The sequence below is a fragment of the Arvicola amphibius genome, chromosome X (assembly GCF_903992535.2).
Source record: "Arvicola amphibius chromosome X, mArvAmp1.2, whole genome shotgun sequence".
Taxonomy (NCBI): domain Eukaryota; kingdom Metazoa; phylum Chordata; class Mammalia; order Rodentia; family Cricetidae; genus Arvicola; species Arvicola amphibius.
The window spans coordinates 17,925,235-17,948,989 of record NC_052065.1 but is presented as its reverse complement, the minus strand read 5'-3'; the positions used below and the strand labels follow the sequence as shown (position 1 = coordinate 17,948,989).

The following is a 23,755-nucleotide window of genomic DNA, read 5'->3' as shown; positions in this document are numbered from 1 at the left end:
CCTACTTGAATGAAACAATGTAACAATTGATGTGAGGCCTCGCCTTGCTCCCACTCCTCAGCGATCCTATAGGCGAGGTCCCAGTGACTGCCCCTCCCCATTGCTCCGTTTTCTTGTCCATTAAGCACCATCCCTCCGCCTCTCTTTCCTTCTTTTCTTTTTCCCCCTTCTCTTCCCCCTCCCCCCTCTCTCCAGCTCCGTGTCATTTCCTCCTAGGGCTCACTAGCTGCCTGAGCGTCTCCAGCCGGGAGAGTAGGCGGAGCGGGGCGGCGCGGCGCTGGAGGACGATGGTGGCTGAGCTGCTGGGGGCGGAGGCTCGGTAGCCCCCGCGGAAAAGGAGCCCAGCGGCGCCTGGCCAGCCGAGCCGAGGATGGAGAGCCGGCCGGGGTCCTTCCAGTACGTCCCGGTGCAGCTGCAAGGGGGGGCGCCCTGGGGCTTCACCCTGAAGGGGGGCTTGGAGCACTGCGAGCCGCTCACGGTGTCGAAGGTAAGGAGCGCTGGCTCGCTCCTCACGGCGTCCAACTTTGAATGGGCTAGCGGGTGCGCAAGAGTGCGCCGGTGAGGGCCTCAGCCCCACTTGGCGACTTGGCCGGCCAGAGTCCGAGGGGCTGTAGGCGCACGGAGGGGGATCTGCTGCGAGAGCGGGCTGCAGCTCAGTGTGGCTGGAGGATGGGACCCGAGTCACCCGGCCCTGCCTGAGCTGTGCGCGCAGTCCCACTCGCGGGGCAGTGGGGCAGCCCGGCTCCCCCCACGACGAGGAGGCCACTCACCTCCGTGTGGGCTGCAGGAAATGGCGGCTGCTGGGGGTTCTCCTTGCTTCGGAGGCCCCTGCGCCCCGCAGGACAGCGAGGGGCTGAGGGCTCGGGCGGGCGGTGGGGCTCGGCGCTAGCTCTCCCTGCTCTCCCTGGGGCTGTCCTGCTCGAGGCAGGTTGCTGGGTCTGGTGCCGAGCTAGGGGGATGAGGCATTGCTGACTTTTCTCAGTCTCTTGTCCCGCAGCCGGACGCACACACACACCCCGTGTTCAGCGCCGGGGCGTTGCTTGCTGCCGGTTTCACTCGGCCTTTTCCTCCCTCCCGAGAACTGCCCCGCGCCGGCGCGATTTCTTGCGCGCTGAGAAGTGTGCGGAGAGAACTTTTGTGCCGTGGAGCACAGCTGTGCTGAAGTGGCCACTAGGGTTGGTTTGATTTAGGAGCCTGTGATCAGCTGGAACCAAGTTGCAGCTAGAGGCCAGGGGAGAGAAGCTCCCCCAAGAGCTCGGGAACCTCCAAACCCAGGCGTCTTGAGTGGGGGAAGTGAGGGTGGAGGAGGGGGGCAGTTGGGGCAGTTACTGGAAGAGTGACTTGTAAGACGACTCACCTTGAAGCACTAGATTGCCAGGTGGAGGGACTTCCTGAACTTTAGCCCATTTTTGTTGTTGTTTTAGTTTCTCTACACACTCAGCTCTCTCGCGCGCTCTTCCAAACCACGCAAACTGCAGTTGTGATTGTAGATGGCGGTTTTGGCGGGAGGTAGAAAGACGTAGCTTTTTTGAGGTAACAAATGTTCTGTTTTTCCGTGTTGTTAACATAGCAGCTGGGCTCTGGGGATTACTGCCCCCTCCTCCATCATAACCCATGTTGTTTTCTCCATGCGTTGGAATGGCTCACTAACTAACTTGTATGGGCATTCTTCAGGTGTCGGGGCAAAGCTTCATGTTGCTCATGTGTGAGCCAGTCAGCTCCGGCTCTCTGAGGTGTACTGAGGTAACATTTGGGGGGGGGGGATATTGGCAGGGACCTCGAGAGGACCTTTAGCCTCCCCAAACCAGGCGCTCTTCATCCAGTAATTTGTAACTAGACTGAGATAGATGCCTTTGTACTGTACCCTCACACACACCCAACACTTTCCTTGGTGTTCTCTGGAGCAAACTACTTTAAAAAACAATCAAACAGCCCCATTGGAGAGAGGGGTATCCTAGCCTTGAAGAATTTCTTCTAATCAAACTCCTCCTCTTCCCCTCTCTTTCTACCAAGGTCACAATGGGATAAGCAGCCCACGGTAGTCTGGCAGTTCCTCCCTTTCTTTTCCTCCTCCGGCTGCCCACAGAATTTTCAGTCTGCCTAGACAACCTGCCCTGGAGAGGTCATTTTTCAGCTTTGTCCAGGCTGACCTAACCTGCCAGACACCTCTGAGAGTGCTTGTTGCTGTGGTCCTGAACTATTTTCTGAGCCCATAGGAGCATGGCAGGGGGTGTTACTAAGCATGGGGCAGCAGCAATTTGTGGTCTGGCATGGGGATTATTTGGGGGTAGATGAGGGTTTTCTTGGCCACACTGTTAAGGAAGTGCCTCGTGTGTGGAGAAGCAGGGTGCCTTTTAATGATTCCCTTTCTGCTGAATGCACACTTGGCCCCTATTATATGAAGGTTCATTATTACATGCACGGATATGCAGGAGGTAAAATCACTTTACCCATTGCTTTCAAACAGCCTGGCTCCTAAGAGTAAAAGCAAGGTGTAACTGGGTTAGCCAGGATGTTACATAAAGGGGGTAGGTTTTTTTCCAGTATAATGTTTGGTTGCTTTTTTTTTTCTTAGCAAGCTATGTTTCATTAATCCCATTTTCATTTTTTTATACTTTAATGCATTTTTTCATTTCATTTCATGAGATATTTCATTAATCCCATTCTCTTTTTTTTCTACTTTAGTGTGCTTCCTTTATGCTTTAGAATAATACAGCTGTCTCCCCACAAGTCTGCATTCACTGGTGGCTTTGGGCTAGAAATAGAGTTGAACTGGTAAATGAAAACTATCTGGATTCTAACCCTTGCCTTGTCATTCTTTGCTCTGGAATCCTGGGAATACCACTTGCGTTTCCTGGACATCCCTAGGTCTAAAATGAATTTGAAGTGGGCAGTCCTTAAATGACACTGTGATGGTTTGGTTAGGGAACCCATTGCCCTAGCCCTGGACTCTTTTAACCAAAACTGCTATGTAGTAAGGAAGATGGCTGTTTCACTTGCATCTGATGGCGCCATGCAATGTGTGCTTCTCATCCCTTACTTCCTCAGCCTATCACAGGCACAGCGGGAGACAGTCAGGGAAGGCTACAGAACATCTGATGGAAAACCGACTCTTTGGTGCACCCAGTGGCTTGCTTCAGTCCATCATGCTGTTTATTTACCGCGACCTAGAGAATATCTTGATTTTGGGGGGAGTACTGCAGGTTGTGGAAACACGGACTAATAACTTTCAGGGATCTATCTAATCTAGTCTTCTCAGCCTCTAACTCCAGTGATGTTTTCCATGCCATGAAGTCCTCCATGATGACTGCATTTCAGGTATACATTAATGAAGTCTGGGCCCAAGGAGGTGGGGAAAGACTGTTTTGGTAACTGAATAACTTAGACTTGTGAAAGACAGAAGAGCCCAGAGCCACAATAGAAAATGGCAGCAAACCTCCCTTGGTGCTGGGGAAATACAAAAGTCGTTTTGGTTAGGATGATGTGTTGCGCCTGCTTGGGAAAGGTAGGGATATCAGGGAGATGAAGGAAATTGAGAAAGGGTGATTGGTGGGAAGAGGAGGTGTGGGATAGGAAAACTTGCTTTCCATTTGCCATGGACAGACCTTTAGACCCGGGAATGATCAGGTTGGGAAAATCATCCCAGATGTCCAGAATTCAGCTGCCTGATTTATTGAGACTTGTATAGCTATCTGTTGAAAATCAAGTGAAAAAAGTGGATAATCAAGTGGTTTTCTATTGATAATTAAGTGCCAAAAAAGAGCAGTTAAAGCCAATTCTATTGATTATCGAAAGTTTTAGGAGGTAGTTTATGATTTTTCCATTTGCTCTGGTAATATTACTGAAGTCATGACAAATGAAAGAAGATGACCACGAGGGAGTGGTCCTTTGACTTTACCACGATTCATTTCTTTGACTGGCTTCTCATACTAGACCAGGGAGGGTATTGTTGAATGAAATGGAGATTCTCTTCTAATCAGATGTTTCTGTTTTACTGTGTAGGGTCCTTATCTACAGTTTATACAGTCGTCCATGAAGGTGACATCTTGCATTGGAAATAACTTTTGGGGGGTAATAAGTGAACCTTGCAAAGTCTGGCACCAGAGAATCTGTATCATATAGGGTCTCTTAGAGGCTACAGAGATTCAAGCAGTATCCTTCCTGTGTGTGGAAGAGATAGAAGGAGGAAAAATTGAACTGCAGCCTAAGGTTCCTGGGTTAATTTCAAGTTCGTAAACATGAGCCTTTAAGTTAAGCAAGCATGGAGAAAAGAAAGGGTGGGGACCGCTGTCAGGATGCAGGGAAAGGAGGAGGAAAACTAGGATGAAAAGACAGGACAGAAGATTGTGCTCGCTCACCCAACATATTTGCTTTTTTTTTTCTGGCCTGTTTTTTGGTTAGGTTTCTCAGTTTGGCACAGTGAGTCAAACGGGAGCTAGTTACTGTTCTCTAACAAAGTGGGGTGGCGTGGGAGAGGAGTCTGCAGGAGAATGCCTACATAGCATGCATGGATATTCCCCTGCCATTTTACCCTTGGCAGATCCAAGTCACTACTTACAGAGTGCCAATAGGCATGCCTGCCTCGTGTTCATTATCACACAGGATGGGAGAATGACTTTGATAAACCGTTTGCTATCCTTGACCTTGTACAAAGGCAGGGCCGGATCTTCAAGTTCTTCATAGGCTCCACTGCCTCCCACTCTACCCTGATTGCTAGCCTCCCAAAAGGAGGGAGTTGAAACTTTAAAGGACGTCCCAAATGATCAGATTCAAGTTTTTCTTGTGACTGTGCTTTTGAGCTCCTGTTGGATGCAGAGGTTATATAAGCAATGATATACCTTTCAGCTATTTCAGCTGTGTCAGACCTAGCCCCACCCCATCAAGGGCCTGGCAGTCCCCAAAGTATCTTCACAGGGTATGGATTGTAGGAGATAAATACAGTCTGATTGCTTATATGAATCCTTCCCCGATCTTCCCCACCAGAATCTACAAAGGTGTCTACTGCTTAAGTTCTATGACTGACTTCTGCCTTCCTTCCAGAAAGGACACAGCATGTGGGGACATGGAATGGGAATCTATCCAAGGATAGAAGAGGAAGGCAGAAGAAGAAGATTGTATAGTATGCCTTGTAAAGCTTGGCTAACCATTGCATACATAGGCTTTTAGGTCCTGTCATATGTAACTTGCATACATAGGATTTAGTTCTGTCAGATATACCCAGTATCCTGCTGATGTGTTCTCTGAAGGAAAGGGGGCCATGCCTGTCACAGGGTTTTCCCTCTCCGAAACCCCAAAGACAATAGCTCCAGCTGGAAGACACTTGAGCATTGTTCTTTAAACAGTTAAAATGTTTTCCGCTTGCTTTTCCCAGAACCCTCTCCAGGAATTTTGTTAAAGAGAAAAAGAGACAAGTTTCAGACAGAGACTACTAGTTATGGGGCAATTATCATGAGAGGACGGGACTGTGTTTATAGTTAGGCTTCTTCCAACCAGAGGAAAATGTGCTGAGCCATCTGTGAGAAGTTAATGAAGAGCGGTAGAGATTACAGGAAGGCATGCTCGCTGTGCCCGCTGCTACCATGTCCCAAAGGGCATGCTTAACTCAGGGCTGCTGGACTGCTGCTGCTCCTGGTGGGACTCGGAGACTGAGTCTCAAAGTCTTGGGAAGTCACCTAGTTTAAGATCATTAAGGAACTTGCTATGGAGGATGTCTCTCTGATACGTTCTCTACTGATCCGGGGTCGGTGGGGGGAGCATGTGCGTATTTAAGCCTGTCCATTTCGCTGCTGTCAGGTTTTAGCTGTGGACAATTTTCCCCCTATGTTGAACTGCAAACATTTCTTCTTGCATATCATCCATGGGGCTAAACTCTGCAAGTCTGGACCATACAGAACAATGCTGCTTCCTCTAATTTAGAAAAAAGCCCTTGAGAGGATGAAAAAAATTATGTGCTTCCTCAACGTTTTCTTATGGGGTCTGAGATTCAGCGTTCCCCTCTGTACTTTCAAGAATAAGATTTATGGACTTTCTCAACTCTTATGGGATCTGAGGTTACTCTTCCCACTCTGGGTCCACTCCACCTTGTCTACTGTGTTCTCTCTCTCTCTCTCTCTCTCTCTCTCTCTCTCTCTCTCTCCACCTCAATTTCTGGTGCTCAAGATCAAACATAGGACATTGTGCTCTACCACTGAACTATATCCCCTACTCCTTTCTTTTTTTAAAATATCTATTATTATGTATACAATATTCTGTCTATGTTGTGTGTATGCCTGAAGGCCAGAAGAGGGCACCAGACCTCACTACAGATGGTTGTGAGCCACCATGTGGTTGCTGGGAATTGAACTCAGGACCTTTGGAAGAGCAGGCAATGCTCTTAACCGCTGAGCCATCTCTCCAGCTCCCCCTACTCCTTTCTTAATTTATGGAGCCCACAACAGAATATGGCAACTGGCGAAAATTATAAAAACTGAGACTTTTTTTCGTGCTGAGAATTGCTTCCAGGGCCTTTTCCATGGTAAGTATGCCTCCTACCATTGAGCTTCATCTATAGACCATTCTTTTAAAAACATACAGCTGGCGGGGGAGGGGTGGAAAGATGGCTGAGCAGTTAAGAGGGCTTCTGTTCTTGCAGAAGACCTTGGTTTGATTTCCATTATCTAAATGGCAGCTCAAAACTATAACAGTTTCAAGGGATCAACCTTCTTCTGACCTCCACAGGCTCCTTTATGCACGCTCACACACACTCATAAGTATTATTAAAGGAAGATACAGCTGAGGGTGATTAGGTTTATCAGGTGGCCCAGTCATAGAAGGTCGGTGTCCATGTCTAATAGTTGAAGGAAGTTTTGTACTTCTGGCAATCACTACTTGTCCAGGGTCTTTACATAAGCGTGGAGGGAAGCCATGTAATGAATTGTGTGTGTCTTTGTGTGTGTGTGTGTGTGTGTGTGTGTGTGTGTGGTATGTATGTGTTTGCAAGTGTGTGTGCTTGAGCATGTGTGGAGGTCAGAGGCAGATGTTGGATTTTTTTCCCTCTGTTCTCTACTATATTTTTTGAGACTGGGTCTCTGAGCCTAGAGCTCTTTTGTTGTCTGGACTGCTTGGCCTTTGAGCCTCTGGGATCCATCTATTCCTGACCCCGCCCCAGTGCTGGGGTTATAGGTATTCATCATCCCACCTGGCTTCTATGTGGGTGCTAGGGATCTAAACATGGCTCCTCGTGCTTACACAATGAACACTTTACCCACCGAGCCATCTCCCTAGCCACATATAAGACATTTTTGAGTGACAAGTTTTATCTCCTACAATTAAGGTGGAATTTCCCCTGCTCCTAGCCCAGAGCAGCCATGAGAAAGACACTCCATGGGAGAGGAGACAGAAGGCATAAGACTTGCCTTTATGGAGCATATATGTCTAAACAAAGACATCATTAAATTACAGAGGAAATGGCATTTAATAAATGCTGTCAAAATCAAAATTTGGATTTTTTTTAACCTGTCTGAACTTCCCTCCTAGGAAAATTAATTATTTCCAAAATTGAAAATACCAATCATATGTGACATATAAGCAGTCTCTCATATATATATATATATATATATATATATATATATATATATATATATATATTCTTTATGTCGAGGTTTGGATATGGAGTCTCTGCCCCATGTCTCATCAGATATACTGCTGTTGACGCAGTGGTTCCTGCAATTCTGGGGTCTTCTGTTTGGATTTGAAGTAGCCACAGAAGTTACTCCTGTTGGAGGGCTTAGATTTACAGGCTTTTACAAATCTATAGCCCAGTATTTCACCATTTATCACCTGATCTGGGAAAATGCCTTTTTTCCTCCAGAAGCATAGACCAAGGAGTGGATTGGAGCAGGACATAACCCTCATTATTGGAGGACGATGGGTCTAAGGGAAAGAGAGTTGAAGTCTAGAAAACATGTCCACAGTGACCCTTGACAATTAGTTGTCATTAGGGTCATTCAGAATAATTCTAGAGAGACCTATTTAATCCATAGCTTATGGCCAATGAAATTATTCCGCATAACCATACTGTATACTATTTGTCTATAAGAGATGGTATTCAGGCCTTGCAGTGATGGTGCATGCCTTTAATCCCAGCACTTGGGAGGCAGAAATAGGCAGATATAAGCGGATCTCTGTGAGTTCGAGGCCAGCCTGATCTACAGAGCGAGTTCCAGGATAGGCTCCAAAGCTACAGAGAAACTCTGTCTCAAAAAAAACCCACCCCCAAAAGAAATGGTACTCAGAGTTCCATGATGCTTACTTACACAAGGTATTCTTGGAAAAAACATCTTTAAGTTATAGAAAAGCACCCTAGCTAGTTCTGCTACCCAGATCTGGGTGACTGTGGGATTTCTGTTGCCAACAGTGACTAATGTCCTCAGACCCTCAATATGTGTGCTATGTTTCCCTGCAAACTGAACTCCAGGTTTACCTGAGAATTGTCTTGCAACCATTTTGTACTGAGCACGTTGATAATGAGATCACTTTCTCTTAACAGCTGTAAAGCCAGATATTTTATTTGTTTCCTGCTGCTCCCTGAGACATTTATTTCTGACAGACTTTAATTAAGTCATCGATGAGTAAATTGAAATACAATTTCTCATAGCTAAAGATTATGTTCTAAGGGCTGGGATGAAGTAAAATTTGTGTCCTTGTGTCCCTTAGCCACCTTTGGTGCAAATAGGCAGGTGGAAAGCTAGTCACGTGTCTTTGTTTTGCAAGAGATGATCTGGTTCTTCCTCACACCACACTGGCATGTTTATTTGGGCAGAGCCATCCTGCTGGGGCACTGAAGTGGCAAGGATCAAGTTGACTTGAGCTCTCAAAGTCATTTCTAACCCCTCTCCCTTTTCACTTCGCTTTCATACCCTCCTCTTTCAGTGTCTGTGACTGTGCCCTGCGACAGAATGAGCACTTCCTCAGAGAACAAGGCTCAGTTGTCATTCATCTAAGCTATCTTTATTTCATGTCCAGTCCTCACTTCCCAGCCTGCACCCACAAGCACTGGTTGCTTCAAGCTTACAGTCTGGGCTCTCGCATTCAAGGGTCATTGGCTCTTTGTTCATTGGCTGCCCTGCCCTCTGTCCAAGCCTAGTTTCCCCCTTTGGTTATAGTGAGCTCTTCTACTTTGCTATGCCAGCTTTGTCTGTCTTGGCTCATGGTGCTTCTAATAGGAGCTGAGAGGAGCCGGTTGAGGCTGGTAAGTTTGAAATCATTCAGTACATTCTAGTGGAAACAGAGGATCTGACACACTTCATCTTTTTCTGTTGTGTCTGAGTTAAGGACAAGTCTTTTGTCACCTTCCATTATTTATAGGTGTTTAGCAGTTTTCTGAGTAATCTTGGCATGTTCCTTCACCTCTTCGTGGCATCCTAAGTTTTTTTTTTTTTTTTTTTTTGTAAGAATCTCCATGGAGCAAGCTTCTTCTTTTCTTCTTTCTGGAAGGCCTGTGAAGAAGGGCTTGGGAGGCTTTTCCTGTTCTGCCTGTGGAAATGACTGACAGCAGGCATCTTCTACACTGCTTTTCCCCTGTTTTACAGAAGTGGCTATTTCCTGGTGTGCTCTCAGCGATGGCATGGTCTGTTAACTTTCCCTCAAGTCTTTTAATAAGGAATGTGGGAGGTAGCATTCATTGACAGGATCAAGGGTTAGGCCCACGGAAGAAAGATGCTTTGAGCTGTCTTCTGGCCCTCTATGCCACCCAACAGTTTTCTAGCTGTTTCTCTTCCTGTAAGCCCCTGGCAGGAAAGTTTTGAATGGTTCTCCTATATTGTCTTTCACGTTCTATCAGGAACTGATTTTTCTTTTGAGAAGAGGGGGTTGGAGGTGGGATGAGGTAGAGCTAGGAGTAAAGCTGGTTTGACTAGTTATTCAGGAAAGGGGTTAGATACTCGTTGGCTACAGCCTCATCTTTGCTTATAATAAATACTATGACAAGCTAAAGCCTTGTCTTTGTTGGGCTGTCTTGCTGTTTTTCATTTCTTTTTTTTTTTTCTGTGTTTAAGTAAAAATCTCCCCCAAACTTCCACAGGCAAGTGCTTTTAATGGCATCTCTCTAATTGAGAATATGAGCGATGATGTTTTGACTACTCAGGGGTGAGTGTGTGTCAGAGCTGACTCATGTTCTTTGGAGGAATTGACTGTGACTGCGGGGCTTTCTTAATTTACATAGTTAATCAAGAGAGGTCAAGACCATAGGCTGAAAAAGGGATCAGGCAAGGATCCAGATACTTCCAGATATTTACAGTGGAGGGCCTGCAGTTTGGGCTGGTTTTCAGCAATCTGTTGAATGCAAAGGGTGGTCAGAGCCTGCACACGGAGGGATCAGAACAAACATGTCTGTTTCTAGGTATTGTGCATGTATTCTCATGTAATATTTATAGTAGTTCTTTGAGGTGGACACTGATGTCCCAGTTATGCAAATAAGGGATTGAGACCTAAGAGAAGTTAAGTGACAGACTTAAAATTGTATACTAAGTGGGAGAGCTGGCATTGAAACTTAATTTGGGAGGCAGAGGTGTTGCATAGTAATAGAGGGTTTCAACCATAGTGCCACAACAATATTATTCTAATTTTAATCATTTTGTTTCGTTTTTACAGTGCTGTAGACAGAACTCAAGCCTTTGTATATGCTAGGAAAAGCAGTACCACTGGGCTAAACCTCTGGCATTCAAACTTCTGTCTGATTCCAAATCTCAGGGTTTTTTTTGTTGTTGGTTTTTTTTTTTTTTTTTTTTTTTTTGTAATGCCACACTTGTATTTGTTAAGGAAAGAGCAAAGCTAAATAGAAATGGGTGGGAGAAAGGAGAGGAATGAGAAATGAAATTTAGTCAAGAAACTGGTAATATTGTCAATAATTGCTCCTGGAAGTTAGGGTCAAAGGAAGGTTTATGTTTTAAATCTCAAATCAGGGTAAGGAAATTGGGCTAGGATTCAAAAGACCTGAAGTGTTTTGCGGGTTGTTTTTTTTTTTTTCTTGTGTATTTATTTTTTCATCTGGCAGTACTGGGGATAGAACATAGGACTTTGGGCATGCTAAGGGATTAGTCTACCAACAGGACCATACCCCAGGCCTGGGTTTTCTGAGCTACAGCTTCATCTACAACCTTTAGAAAAGCTGAGCCTTAGTTTTTACCTCTGCTCCTGATTTGTGAACCTCTAGCAAGTCATTTTCCTCCTTGTGTCTAGGTTCCTTAATTTTCAAGTGAAAATTATCAGATTTGCATGGCCAAAAGCAATTAGTGAATAAAGAAGCCAGGAATTTGAAGGCAAGCAGGGAGTAGTATATAGGAGGGTTTAGAGGAGGAATTGAATTAAATTATAACCTCAAGAGTAAAATGAAATGAACTGGTATGGTTGTTCCAATAGAGAAGATGATTCCCTTTATCCTGTAGTTCATATAAATACCAGGGGTATATATGATTTAAGAAGGAAATAGAATATTCCCTAGGTATCTTTATTAAATGGAAAGTCTTGTCAAAGAATTTTGAACTTAACAAATAAAACATTTGAGGGTACCTAATGGGCATGGAGTGGCAGGGAAGTTTTAGTGTGAGGTCTGCAGCTGCCAGAGGTAGAAAGACAAGACATGATTTCTGGCTCATGTCTAAATAGCTGGAGCTTTAAAAGCCTGTGTTAAACCTTGCTCGGCTGTCCAAACAACTCCCAATTAAGACTTCAATCAATCAATCAATCAATCAATCAATCTACCAGTCAACACCGATTTGTTAAGCACTTTGCAGCGTGCCTACTCCTAAACTACAGAATTCAAGAGATGACCACCATAGTAGACCTGATTTTCTGATTCCCAAACAGATGGCGAGTTTACTGACATTTATTTGTGTGTTGTTCCCTGGACATACAGTATATGCATATTTACTGTGTGTCCGGGAACAAAAAGCTTTAGGTGCTGAGACCGGGACATAAAATCTAACATTTGTTTATAGTTCAATGTTAGGAGCTTTGTGGGAAAAGTAATAATTGAAGGTGGGCCTGAGTGATCCATGATACTTAGGTAGTGATGGGAGGCAGAAGACAGTTGATTTCAGCAGGACAAGGAATGACTGTCCTAAAGACCAAGCAGACTTAAGATATTTAAAACAGGCATCTAGTATACTACCGGTCGCATAACCGCATGAGAACTAAACTGAACAACAGACAAGATTGGACAGTTTGAAACGGTGTGGCAACGTGTGCTGAGTTATATGTTGTCGAGTTATCAGAGGTTAGGGATAATGTGTACTATTAAAGAAAAGAAGCAGAAGTAGTAGGAATCAGACATAATGTCTCTATTTCAAATGTAGAAGGTAGGGGTTGGAAAGGGGAACTAGTTTGTAGTTTAGTTTTGGATCTTTTGATACTGTTTATGAGTCCATCAAGTTAGGTAACCTAGTAGGCAGGTGGAGACAAAGAGAAAGGGGGTTTGTTTATGTTTGTTTACTCTGGGGTCTAATCACTTAAAATAACAGGTCATTCTGTTAGGGATACTATGGTCAACACACAATTTACTAATCTATTGATTGTTGCGTAAATTAGTTAATTGCCAGACAATCTTATGCCCCAAAGACATGGGAAACTGGTCTGCTTTGTGATTTAATGAGCTTCCCTAGCTTTGTCTTGTTATTTTCTCCAATCTGGAGGATGCCTAGTCAGTGGAGGTGTTGCTAGCTGGAGTTCTTTTTATATAAATAGAACATTCAAGGGATGAGAAAATGGGAAAAAAATCAAACAAAAACTAGAAGAAACTGTCACAATGCCAAACCTCAGATGGACATGATAGAATGGATTGAGGCTGCCAAAAACCATCAGTTTACTTTGCCAAGATGTTTAATGATTGTTTTCTGTATATGTAAAACAAAATGTGGTGGCTTGGTGAGGCAAACCTCAAACCACCGGAGTTTCAAGTTTCTCTTCCATTTTTATTGTTTGAAGTATTATCCTCTCTGCCTGGCATGGTATTATTAATCTGTGACTGTCATTGTTTATGTTTCCACAATAGTAAGGGTTCTTAAATATTACCTTTAAAAATATTGTTAAAACCTCTCTGTGCAATTTCATTGTCTTAAGTGGTATGGAAAGGAGATGGGGATTCATTTCACAACCCCCGGTTTCTGTAAATCTGGCTAGAAAACATTATTTTATCGTCAAAACTTTTACAAATTTGGAGTGGTTAACTATAGCACTAATGTCCTTTTTGGACATTCCTTAATGGAATGCTTTGGAAAGGTTCCATTTGTGTGCCAATTTGAAAATCAGTCTATCTCTTCTGCTTCCCATACTTCATGAGTTGACTTTCTAGGCCATTACTACTTTTGTGCAACATCATCTGCCTTTCCCCGTCTTCAGAAACTAAACTCAGGACTTTTGTCAAGATGCTCATCCTGTGGAAATTGATCTAAATCCTCGTCCCATTTCTTTGTAGCTGGAACGACACTGTTGGCAGTAAGGTTAATGGGCATGTTGGTTCTTTAATTTGCCTCTTCTCTCTGACCAGGTGAAATAACTTGTAATTTATATTTAAAATCCATTCAAACACCTAGCTACTGGGGAGACTTTCTTTTTTTTTTTTTTTGTGGAAGAGATTGCCTGAGTGCCTGGCTTTTACAAGGAGCTAGCTTGCTGACGGTGCTGCTGTGTGAGCTGGGCTGGGAGGGTAACTCTCTTCTTCTGGAGGGGAAGGGCTCGCTATGTAATTTTCATGTTTTCTGCATGCCCTCAGCTTGAGAAATGTGCAGTGTTCTGCGACCTGCTCCGGCCCTGTACATACTGTATCTGCTCACGGAAGGTTTGGCTCTTAGTCCTTTTTAGCTGCAATAGGGTTTGGCTTAACAGACTTTTCCTTCCCAGCACCTAATAAAACAAAGGGATAAAGGACTAGAAGGAGTTAATTTCCACTGCTAAGACCCAGGTGAGGCACTTCGATCTCTCATCCCTAGGTTGGAGCCCTAATTTAAGGCTGAAGTTTAGTTTAGGCCTCTAAGTGATAGTGATCTGGAACAGGCCCCTGACAATCAAGTTTTGCCCTATACCGGCTCTTCTTCCCCCCCCCCCCCTTTTACTTCTCTCTCTATTTTTCCCCTCCTGTTCTGTTGACATCTTAGAGGAGGCTGGGTTTATAGTGGCCAAGTCAACTGTTACTAATACAGAAGAGGAAATGGCTTGTCATCCTTCCTCCCATCTAAATGGTGAGTTTCACGGAAGCTCCAGTCATCCGACCCCACCAACCTCAGTACAAAATTAGGAGACTTACTCTGAGTAGGAAACATTATTAGGATCACTCCCAACTCAAAAAAGCTGCACGGGAATGAGCTGGGGGATGGTGAACTCAAACGGGAAGAAGCAGCCTTGAAACAAGATTTGGAAAGCGCTGGAATGGGCAGAATGGAGCCTCCTTATGGAGAAACAACTGCAGAGGTGTGGTTGCCTCCTTAAATGGCTTCCCACTTTTTGGTCATTGTCACCTACTGGAAATTATTTAATACTTTCCCACTGCCTGTAAAATAGAGCCCAAATTATTTTTGCCGGGTATTACAGATCATTATCCCTCTGACTCTGGTCTTACTTTTATTTCTAGTAGCCACATTAGGTTCCAGGTTATCAGACAGAAAGGTCTCCTCTCTGTTAAGCTCCTCGCTGGGAAATTCTGCCCTTTGTCATCCCCATTCTGGTGTCTCTTCTAGTGGCCCTGGTTTTCCCTACAGTCCTCTGCTTCTTCACTTCTCTGCCTTCATCTGTTGGGTCTACCCACGGCAGATCACCAGTTCTGTGTCTCCAGGGCCTGGCATCCCAGGCTGCTACTGGTGGAAACGACCAACTTCCCCTAGCAGCTGTGGTGAACCTCAAGTCCACATGTTAGCTACACATGGGGGCACGACATGAAAATAATGGTGGCGAGGCAAATTAAGAAGGACCCCTCTGCTGCAACTTGAGATGTGAAGAGGGATGGCAGTAGTGGAAGATATAGTCGGTGTCTCCGGGCCGCCTGGCTTGTATCTGTATGTAAACTGTGGTCCCCAGGCCGGCAGTGGGGAGTGATGATTATAGCATTCATCATGCCGCTGGGAAGCGGTGCTGTGAGACTCCCAATGCAACAGCCATTCCACTTGTTACTCTGTGTTCGGAGTGGGTATAGTAATTTCTGTGCTTGATTTGAGTACTTCGTTCCTTCAGCTGAAATGCGATGACTTTAAATCAGTGTCTGTGTGTGTTTGCGTGTGTGTGTGTGTGTGTGTGTGTGTGTGTGTGTGTGTGTGTGTATTTTCACTTTTGCTTAAACAAGCCCTGACGTGTTCTATTTCACTGGCTTTGGCTGTGAGTCACTGTCTGGTATTTATACATAATGCCTTAAGTGTCTTCGTTATTTGACCATGACAATTCCTTTTCTCACTGTTTCACTCAAAGCTGAGAATACCAAGAAAGGAAAGAAGGAGCTGACTTCCTCTCTTTCCTAATGAGGTTACATACCATTGGTTCTTGTCTGTGTGACGGCCAGGTTATCTTAGGGCACTAGGGGGACAGGTTAAGAATCGGTGTTAAAGCTCACAGGGACAGCACGGCAAGAGCAGAAGCGCTTGGCTTGCTACTGACCAGTCTACTGCTGCACAGTGGGTTTTACTGGCACGGACTTTCAGAACTGGACTGTCAAGGGACCCCAGGAAGTACATATCCTCATCGGAATCCCTCGTAAGTATGAAAGAAGTGCAAATAATTAGAGCATTCTTAACTTGGAAATGATTTGATGTTTACATACATTTGTGGGGAATCTGAGTAATATTACCATGTTCCTTAATTCTAAATTTTTTTGGAAACTTGTTTCTAAGGGTGTGAGATTGGTAAACCCTGTCTAGGGACACCTTAGTTATCAAAGGGACAGAGCCTCGGATAGGAAGGACATTGCTGTTAGCATGGTCATTTAGAGGCCAGACAGCCAGTAAATCATTTGAGAAGGAATTAAAGGTTCAAAGGGCAGTAGAGAATTCTTTGGGTGACCTCATAGGTGCTTGAAAAATCAAAGGGCTGGCTGATGTGCTTTTATGTATTGAAAGCTGGTCTGAACGGGCAAGGGAATGGAAATTCACAATAGGAAATTAGCCTTGCTGTTTTTATGTACTTGGGAGCCTTAACTCTGGGCTGGAGATGATCAAAGTTTCTATTAAGTAAGTGTCTTTTGTGTTCTTGAAATTATTCATGGATATTTATTATAATGTCATCACTGCCATAAATTAAGTCATACTGATCCTGTTTCACAGATGAAAAAAGTGAGGTCCAGAGGGACAAAGCATTGTTCTTAAGATAACGCAGAGTAGAGCTAGAATCTGAACCCACCTTTAACTGACTTCAGATCATACACTTGCCTCATTATACCTTAGAGTTTTGTTTCAGAGATCCCGTTTTTATACTAGGTCATATTACCTTTCTGCTCTCCCTATTCACTATGCTGCGACTATGTTGTTTGCATCGCAACATTGGAGGAAGTTGAGCCTCACAGACCATTTTAAAGCTTTCCTTGGAAGTTCATTTAAAACACAAATTAGACACGCAGGAAAAAAATACATTGAGAGGTACTTAGTAATGTCCCTATTCCAAAAGATACAGACATGGAGGAAGGAAGGTTAATTAATTTGCCAAAATTCATGCAATAATAATAACTGGCAGAGTTAGTATTCAAAATTTGGTTTATCTGTTCCCTATCCTCTTAGTGTTCCTGTTGTTTCTCAAACTGGGAAGGGAATTAGCAGTAAACAAGCACTGGGTTTGGCATTCTTGGTCACTACAGATCTATCTTTTTTGCCAACCAATAGGAAATGAAGGATATCCGCATCCTTCCTCCCTTTGCTTCCTTCCTCCCATTCCCTGTCTTCTTACGAGGGCAGTTTACATGTTTCAGTTTTTATTTTGGAGAAGTAATAAATGTTCATGGACCAAATTTTTAAAAATAGAAACAGATGATCTCACGTCACCCCTATCCCTAAACCACCTAAGTTTTCTTCCTAAAGGCAGCTGCTGTTACCAATTCCTTATATACCTTGTGTGGGCTCATCTACATTGTATGTGTGCTCAGGTGGTTGTATTTTCTCCTTGCCTGTGTCTTCCTTATTCATCTCCAATGTGACTTTGACTGATGTCTACTTGAAGGCCACATTTGCTCTCATTTCTCTTGTCTTCATTGTATTCTCTGTACATGGCTTGAAAGCTGTTTACTAGGAAAAGGCAAAGAATTTCCTGCTCATTTTACTCTCTTATCTTCCGAGTTTTATTTCACCAACTGGATTTCTTTTTATTGTACCTTTTTAGACTCTCTCTATATATACACAGGCAAATGTGAATATATATATATATATATATATATTTTTATTTTGCTTCTTACACAACAGGTAGTGTAGCGAAGCGGGCTTCTGTGCCTTTTGTCCTGGAGGTCTTTCTTATCAGTATCCAGAGAGCTGTCTCCATTTAAAATCAGCTATTATCTGTAATTATTTAACCAACCCCTAGTGTCTTTTACCATTGGCATTGTTTCCATCGTACAATTTTGACTTGATTGTCCCCAAAATCCTGTTGTCGGCCTGATTTTTGTGGCTCCGAGTGGCCTTGTTCTCCACCCCCTTGCTGTTTTCACATTACTCTCTGTGAATCAAGGAGAATCTGTCCGAGTTTAGCCCCTGCACGCTTCTCTGTCCCTCTGCCCCCCCCATCCATCCTAAAGTCACCGTTAATTACAGTTTGTAGTTTTTAAGTCACTTGTCTTTCACTCGGGAGAGAGCAGTGAAGAAATCTCATGACTCCCACATCCCTAGTCTTTTCCTTTTCACTTATCTGGTGGACAATGTTTGCTGGGATATTGTTTCTTTTTTCCCTCATAAGCCTCAATATGTCTAAAGGAACTCGTTATCGCCTCCTTACAAAACTGCGGTAGTCCTTGGCCTCTTCACCTCCCACTCACTTAGATTAAAATCTTGGAGTCACCTCTTACTCATCCCTATATCATGTTAATTATCACATCCTGTCAAGTCTCTCTTCCTTCAAAATAGCCCCTTCAACTCTTGCTCCTCCCGACCATCCTAGCGCAAACCCTTGCTACTTTGTGTCTGGATTTTTGTGCTGCTGGCTGGTTTGCCTGTTTCTAGGCTCACCCTTTTTTAATGTATCCTATAAGTCACTTCCTTTCTTTGGGAAATTTAGTGACCTTTGTCTCTATAACAGTGAAGCTAGACTCAGTGGTCGAATTCTGAAGTTCTCCCGTCTGCCATTTCCTTCAGAGATTGTTGAAACAGTGTATCTCAGCCTGCCACCGTTACCACTCCCAGTGCTGTCCCTTTGCTCTCCTCTGCTTGTTGTGAGGACATGCTCCTAGCAGTGCCTTGCATGCAGCTTTTCTCCACCTTTCTCCTAGAATCGTTACCTAAACCAACTCACATCGAAAGGTCTTAGAGGAAGGACGCACACCCTGAGCAACACTGACCCCTGCCTGAGCGCCATTTCTAGCACTGTGAATTTGCTTGGCTGTGCTCCTCTTGTCTACGCCCTCCCACTGATGAGAAGCAGTCTCCAACAAGCCAGGGCTTTGAATGGTCACGTAGCTATAGTTCTACATCGTCTGCTACAAACTGACACCTATTGACCCGCTTTGCCAATACTCCATTATTATTTCCCATGCTCATTGCTATGTATTGCTAGCCCAAAATGCGACCACTCTCAATTTCCTGAACATGCTGAGTGCTTTGCTTATCATAGTATCTCAAATACATTTATTTCTAATCCTAGCTACCTATCTGAATCCAACCTAATTTGAAAGTCACCACAAACAATACTTCTTTTTTTTTTTTTTTTTTTTTTTTTTTTTTTTGGTTTTTCGAGACAGGGTTTCTCTGCAGCTTTTTTAGAGCCTGTCCTGGAACTAGCTCTTGTAGACCAGGCTGGCCTCGAACTCACAGAGATCCGCCTGCCTCTGCCTCCCGAGTACTGGGATTAAAGGCGTGCGCCACCACCGCCCGGAAACAATACTTCTTATATTCTGTGTACCATCACTTGATTCTTCCAGTAAATCCTGCAAGCTTTTCCCACTTTTCCTCAGATGCTCACCATGTTCTTTTTCAATATTTTTTCTGCTTATTAAATGATGCTTTTTTATGGTTCCAGGGCTAGAACCCAAAGCCTATGTACTGAGAGCTAAATAAGGAACAATATAAAGAGGAAATGTTTGATTACATTGTTTATCTGCAGTCTGATCTTTTCTCTTCCTTGCTCTTAACATTTACTATTATGGTTTACTGAAACTGATAAAAACGTGCTTTGGAAAGTATAGATGTGTTTTTACTCCATGTACAGACTGGATTTTCTGTGTGTTTGGAGGGAGAGAAACAGAGAGACAGACAGACAGACAGGCAGACAGACAGAGATGTGTAGTGTGGTATGGTGATATCTTTTGGAGAAATACAACTTTGTCTTTTATGCTAAAGAAAGAACGCTTTAGATTTCTGTATCCTACAGAACTTCCTCTTCTATGTCTTCTCATCCTTTGTCTTTTCTCATTTCCATGTTTCTCTCCCCCACACACGCATAATTTCGTAGTGACCGTGGCTTCCCATGTGTATTTTGTAAATGAGTTCTACTGAATTTGGCCAGTCTCTTAGGCTGAATGAGATATGCTTGTCTAGTATATTAAACAAAAACGTGATTTACTATCCAGACAAACAGGCCAATTCAATGGGTAACATATCGTTCTCTAAAGGATCATGATACTACTGTTAATTCCCTGTTGGTACCAATTTAATAGCGTTTCAGAAGTCAATAAATATTTAAGTAGTTCCAGTTGCAGCATTCCAGTTCACTAAGTATTAACTATAAATCACTAGTGGGTGCTTAAAATTTTCTTTTGATGGATTGGCTGATATTTTACATGAATATAAGTAAGTACCTAAAGGGCTCTAGTTTGGTCCTGTAAAGTAAAATTGTACTCTTGATTTCTCTCTCTGGCCCTATGTTTATGTCATCCCCACCCCACCCTACCCTGTACAGTTTTCTCAGGGCCCCCTTTCTTCTCCTTTCCATATTTCATCAGACTCTTTAAGGGGCTGGTTGTGATTATTACTGAGCCATATGGGAACCACACATTTTCGGTTTTCCTCTCCTGTCTGGAGTAAAAGAATCTCCAAGATTGCTTGTTAACTATTGAAAGGCTTAGGATCAGGTAGCCCCATCTTAAATTCACCATCCAAGAAAGCCAGAGCGAGTAACTCTCTTCTCTATTTTCATTCAGTTGACACCTGAATCTGTTTCTCCAAACGGCTGATACTAGCTACTGAGGTATATGTTAACGTGCAGCTTTTGTTCCCCGGCGTGTTTTAAACTAACAGTATTCTGTATTAGAAGGGTCTGGGAGTCGTTGTAAGTAGTTACCTCTTCAAGACTGGATTGTGCCTTCTGGATGAAGTTTGAGTACAAAATAAGGACGCTGATGTCTTTTCATCTTTCTTTTCAGCCCTTCAATTCAGAAAGCATATTTGTGGTAATCAGCTTTCATAAGAAATACATGGGACCCTCTGAATGTGGGTGACAGTTGCATGGCTGGGGAAGACTGCAGGGCCACTGGCAGTGGCACCAGGATTTATCCCTACTGCATGCACTGACTCTTTGGGAACCCATTCTCTTTGGATGGATACCTTGCTCAGCTTAGATATAGTAGGGAGGGCCTTGGTCCTTCCTCAAAGCAATGTGCCTTACCCTCTCTAGAGTGGATGGAGGGTGGGTGGGGAAAAGCTGGAGGGAAGGGGAGGAGGGGAGGGAGTAGGAACTGGGATTGGTATGTAAAGTGAAAAAAGAGTTTGTTTTCTTTTTTTAGAAAATAAAATAAATAAATAAAAAAGAAATACATGGAAAAATCAAATTATAGAAAACAAAGTTGATTTTGGTCACCGTTTCAGGAGTTTGATGCATATTGGTTGGTCCTGTTGCTTTAGACCAATGGTGACATACCACAGAAGTAGCTTGTGGTGGATCGAACCCATTTATCTCAAGGCCAGGATGTATGTGTGTGTGTGGAGGGGGGGGTGCATGCGCACGCATCTGTGGGTGTGCATGGGTGTGTTGTCTGAATGTATAAGAGGGAGATTAGGTGAGGGAAAAGAATGAAGGAGGGAAAGGAAGAAAGACCAGAGTCCCACAGCCCCCTTTTGACATCCCTTCAATGATACACGGGTTTCCCACCAGACCCTACCTCTTAAAGTTTTCACCAGCTTCTAATAGCACCAAACCAGGGAATAATTCTTTAATACACAGGCCTTTGGGGGACACTTAAGATCTAAACCATGGCAATATTCCTAGGCCTCGTTAAAATTTTATGTTCATCGAACTTTTTATTGTAATGAGAACACTTAAGATCTGTACTTTGAACAAATTTAAGTGGAAAATACATAAACAACAGGCATCATATTTAGTAGATGTCTAGAATATTCGTCTTTTTTGGTTTTTGTTTTTTTGTTTTCAAGACAAGGTTCCTCTGTGTAACAGTCCTCTCTGTCCTGAAATTCTCTCTGTAGACCAGGCTGGCTTTGTACTCACAGAGATCCTCCTGCCTCTGCCTCCTGAGTACTGAGATTAAAGGTGTGCACCCCCACCTGGCCGTTGAAAGGTATTCATCTTATATAGCCACAGTGTTGTGCTCATGGAACAGCAATTTCTCATTTGTATCCCCTTCTCTGGCCTCCACCATTCTCCACTATTTCTGTAACTTTATCTAGTTTAGATACCTTGTGTAAATGCAGTCATGTAGGATTTACTCTTCTGTGGCTGGATTATTATTTCATTTAGTTTAGGGCCTTTCATATTCACCTGTATAACGTTTTTTTCAAAATAATATTCCATGGTGTAGTATATCAAATTTTCCTTATTTATGTACCCACAGATGAGCATTTACATTGTTTCCGAATCTTGTTGATTGTGAATAATGCTGTAGTCAACATGGGAAGGCAAATATCTCGTCAAGATCCTGGTTTCGGTTCTTCTACATTAACACCTGAAAGTTGGATTTCTGGGTCATATGTAGTCATGGTCTATGATGTACCACCTTGTGGCATTCCAGTTTGTATTCTGTTCAAGAGTGCAAGTATTCTGGCTTCTATACATTCCCACCAGTGCTTAGTTTCTATTTTTAACTATGATTAGTTGTCTCCATGTTTTCATAATACTTGTATGTCTTTTTTGGAGAAATGTCTACTCATATTCTTAGCCTGGGATTTATTTTTTTTAAGATTTTTTTTTAAAATTTACTATGTATACAGTGTTCTGCCTACGACCAGTAGAGGGCACCAGATCTCACTATAGATGGTTTTGAGCCACCATGTGGTTGCTGGGAATTGAATTTAGGACCTCTGGAAGAGCAGCCAATGCTCTTAACCACTCCAGTACCCAGCCTGGGATTTTTTTTTTTAATGAGATAAGTTCTTGCTAGTTGCTCAGGCTGGCCTAGAACTTTACTGTGCATCCCAGTTTGGGTCATTTCAAATAAAGCTATTTGCTGTTAAGTTCCTTAAGTCTTTTGGATCCTGTAACAGATAAATCGTTTGCACGTATTCTTTCCCATTCTTCTTGCTGCTCTTTCATTCTGTTTCTTTTTTCTTTCTTTTTTGTTTTTGTTTTTGCTTTTGTTTTTGTTTTCTAAGACAGGATTTCTCTGTGTAGCTTTGGAGCCTGTCCTGGAACTAGCTCTTGTAGACCAGGCTGGCCTTGAACTCACAGAGATCTGCCTGCCTCTGCCTCCTGAGTGCTGGGACTAAAGGCGTGCACCACCACCTCCCGGTTTCATTGTTTCTTTTTTATGCAAAAGATATATATTTTTTCATGTTTCATTTGATCAAAGAGACTTTCATTTCTTCAGTGTGTCTTCTTGATACCATTGTGTTTGTTTCTGGACTTCTGTTTATTGGTTCATTCCTGTGCATGTCTGCTTTTATGCCACTGTCATAGTATTTTAACTACTGTTATTTTATAGCATAACTTGAAACTGTGATACGGGATGCCACCAGCTTTGTTTTTCTTTTCTCATTTTTATTAGCATATGTTTATTGTATACAATATCAGGTTTCATAATAACATCATTCAGGTATATTGTGTTTCACTTAACTATCTTCAGATTCATCTATTTTTCCACAAATTATATGATTTTGTTTTTATTTATAGCTGAATGAAATTACATTCTATATATGTGCCACATTTTCTTAATTTATTTATCTGTTGATGGCCACCTAGGATGATTCTATAATTTGACTGTTATGAATAGTGCCACAATAGGTATGTGTTTTAATTTTCTTTCTCAAGGTTTTTTTTTTGGCCCTTACGAATTTTATATATTTTTCTATTTCTGTAAAGTGTGTTATTAAAATTTAGCAGGGATTGCAATCCCTTGCTTTGGCAGTGTATTGCTTAGCTTCAACTCACAAGTTAGGGTCATTTAGGAAGAGAAAATATCAATGGAGAAAACAGCTCCCTGAGACTGGCCTATGGACAAGCCTGTGGGGAACTTCCTTGAGTGATTATTGATGTGAGACAGCCTGGCTCTCATGTTACTACTAAGTTGGTGTTGCCATCCCTGGGCTGGTGGTCCTGGGTTCTATAAGAAAGTAGGCTGAGCAAGCCAATAAGTAGCACCCCTCCATGGCCTCTGCAGCTCCTGTCTCCAGGTTCCTGCCCTGACTCCCTTTGCTAATGGGTTGTGATTGGGAATGTAACTGCA

General features: G+C 43.2%; 1 protein-coding gene across 1 annotated transcript in view; it reads left to right on the top strand.

The window, feature by feature from the left end:
* Window positions 1–320: 320 nt before the first annotated feature.
* Window positions 321–23,755, top strand: part of Shroom4 (shroom family member 4) — a 202,778-nt gene continuing 179,343 nt past the window's right edge. Inside the window, 1 exon segment of the mRNA XM_038316566.1 lies at window positions 321–487. Coding sequence (XP_038172494.1) covers window positions 371–487 — 117 coding nt within the window. The 5' untranslated portion in view covers window positions 321–370.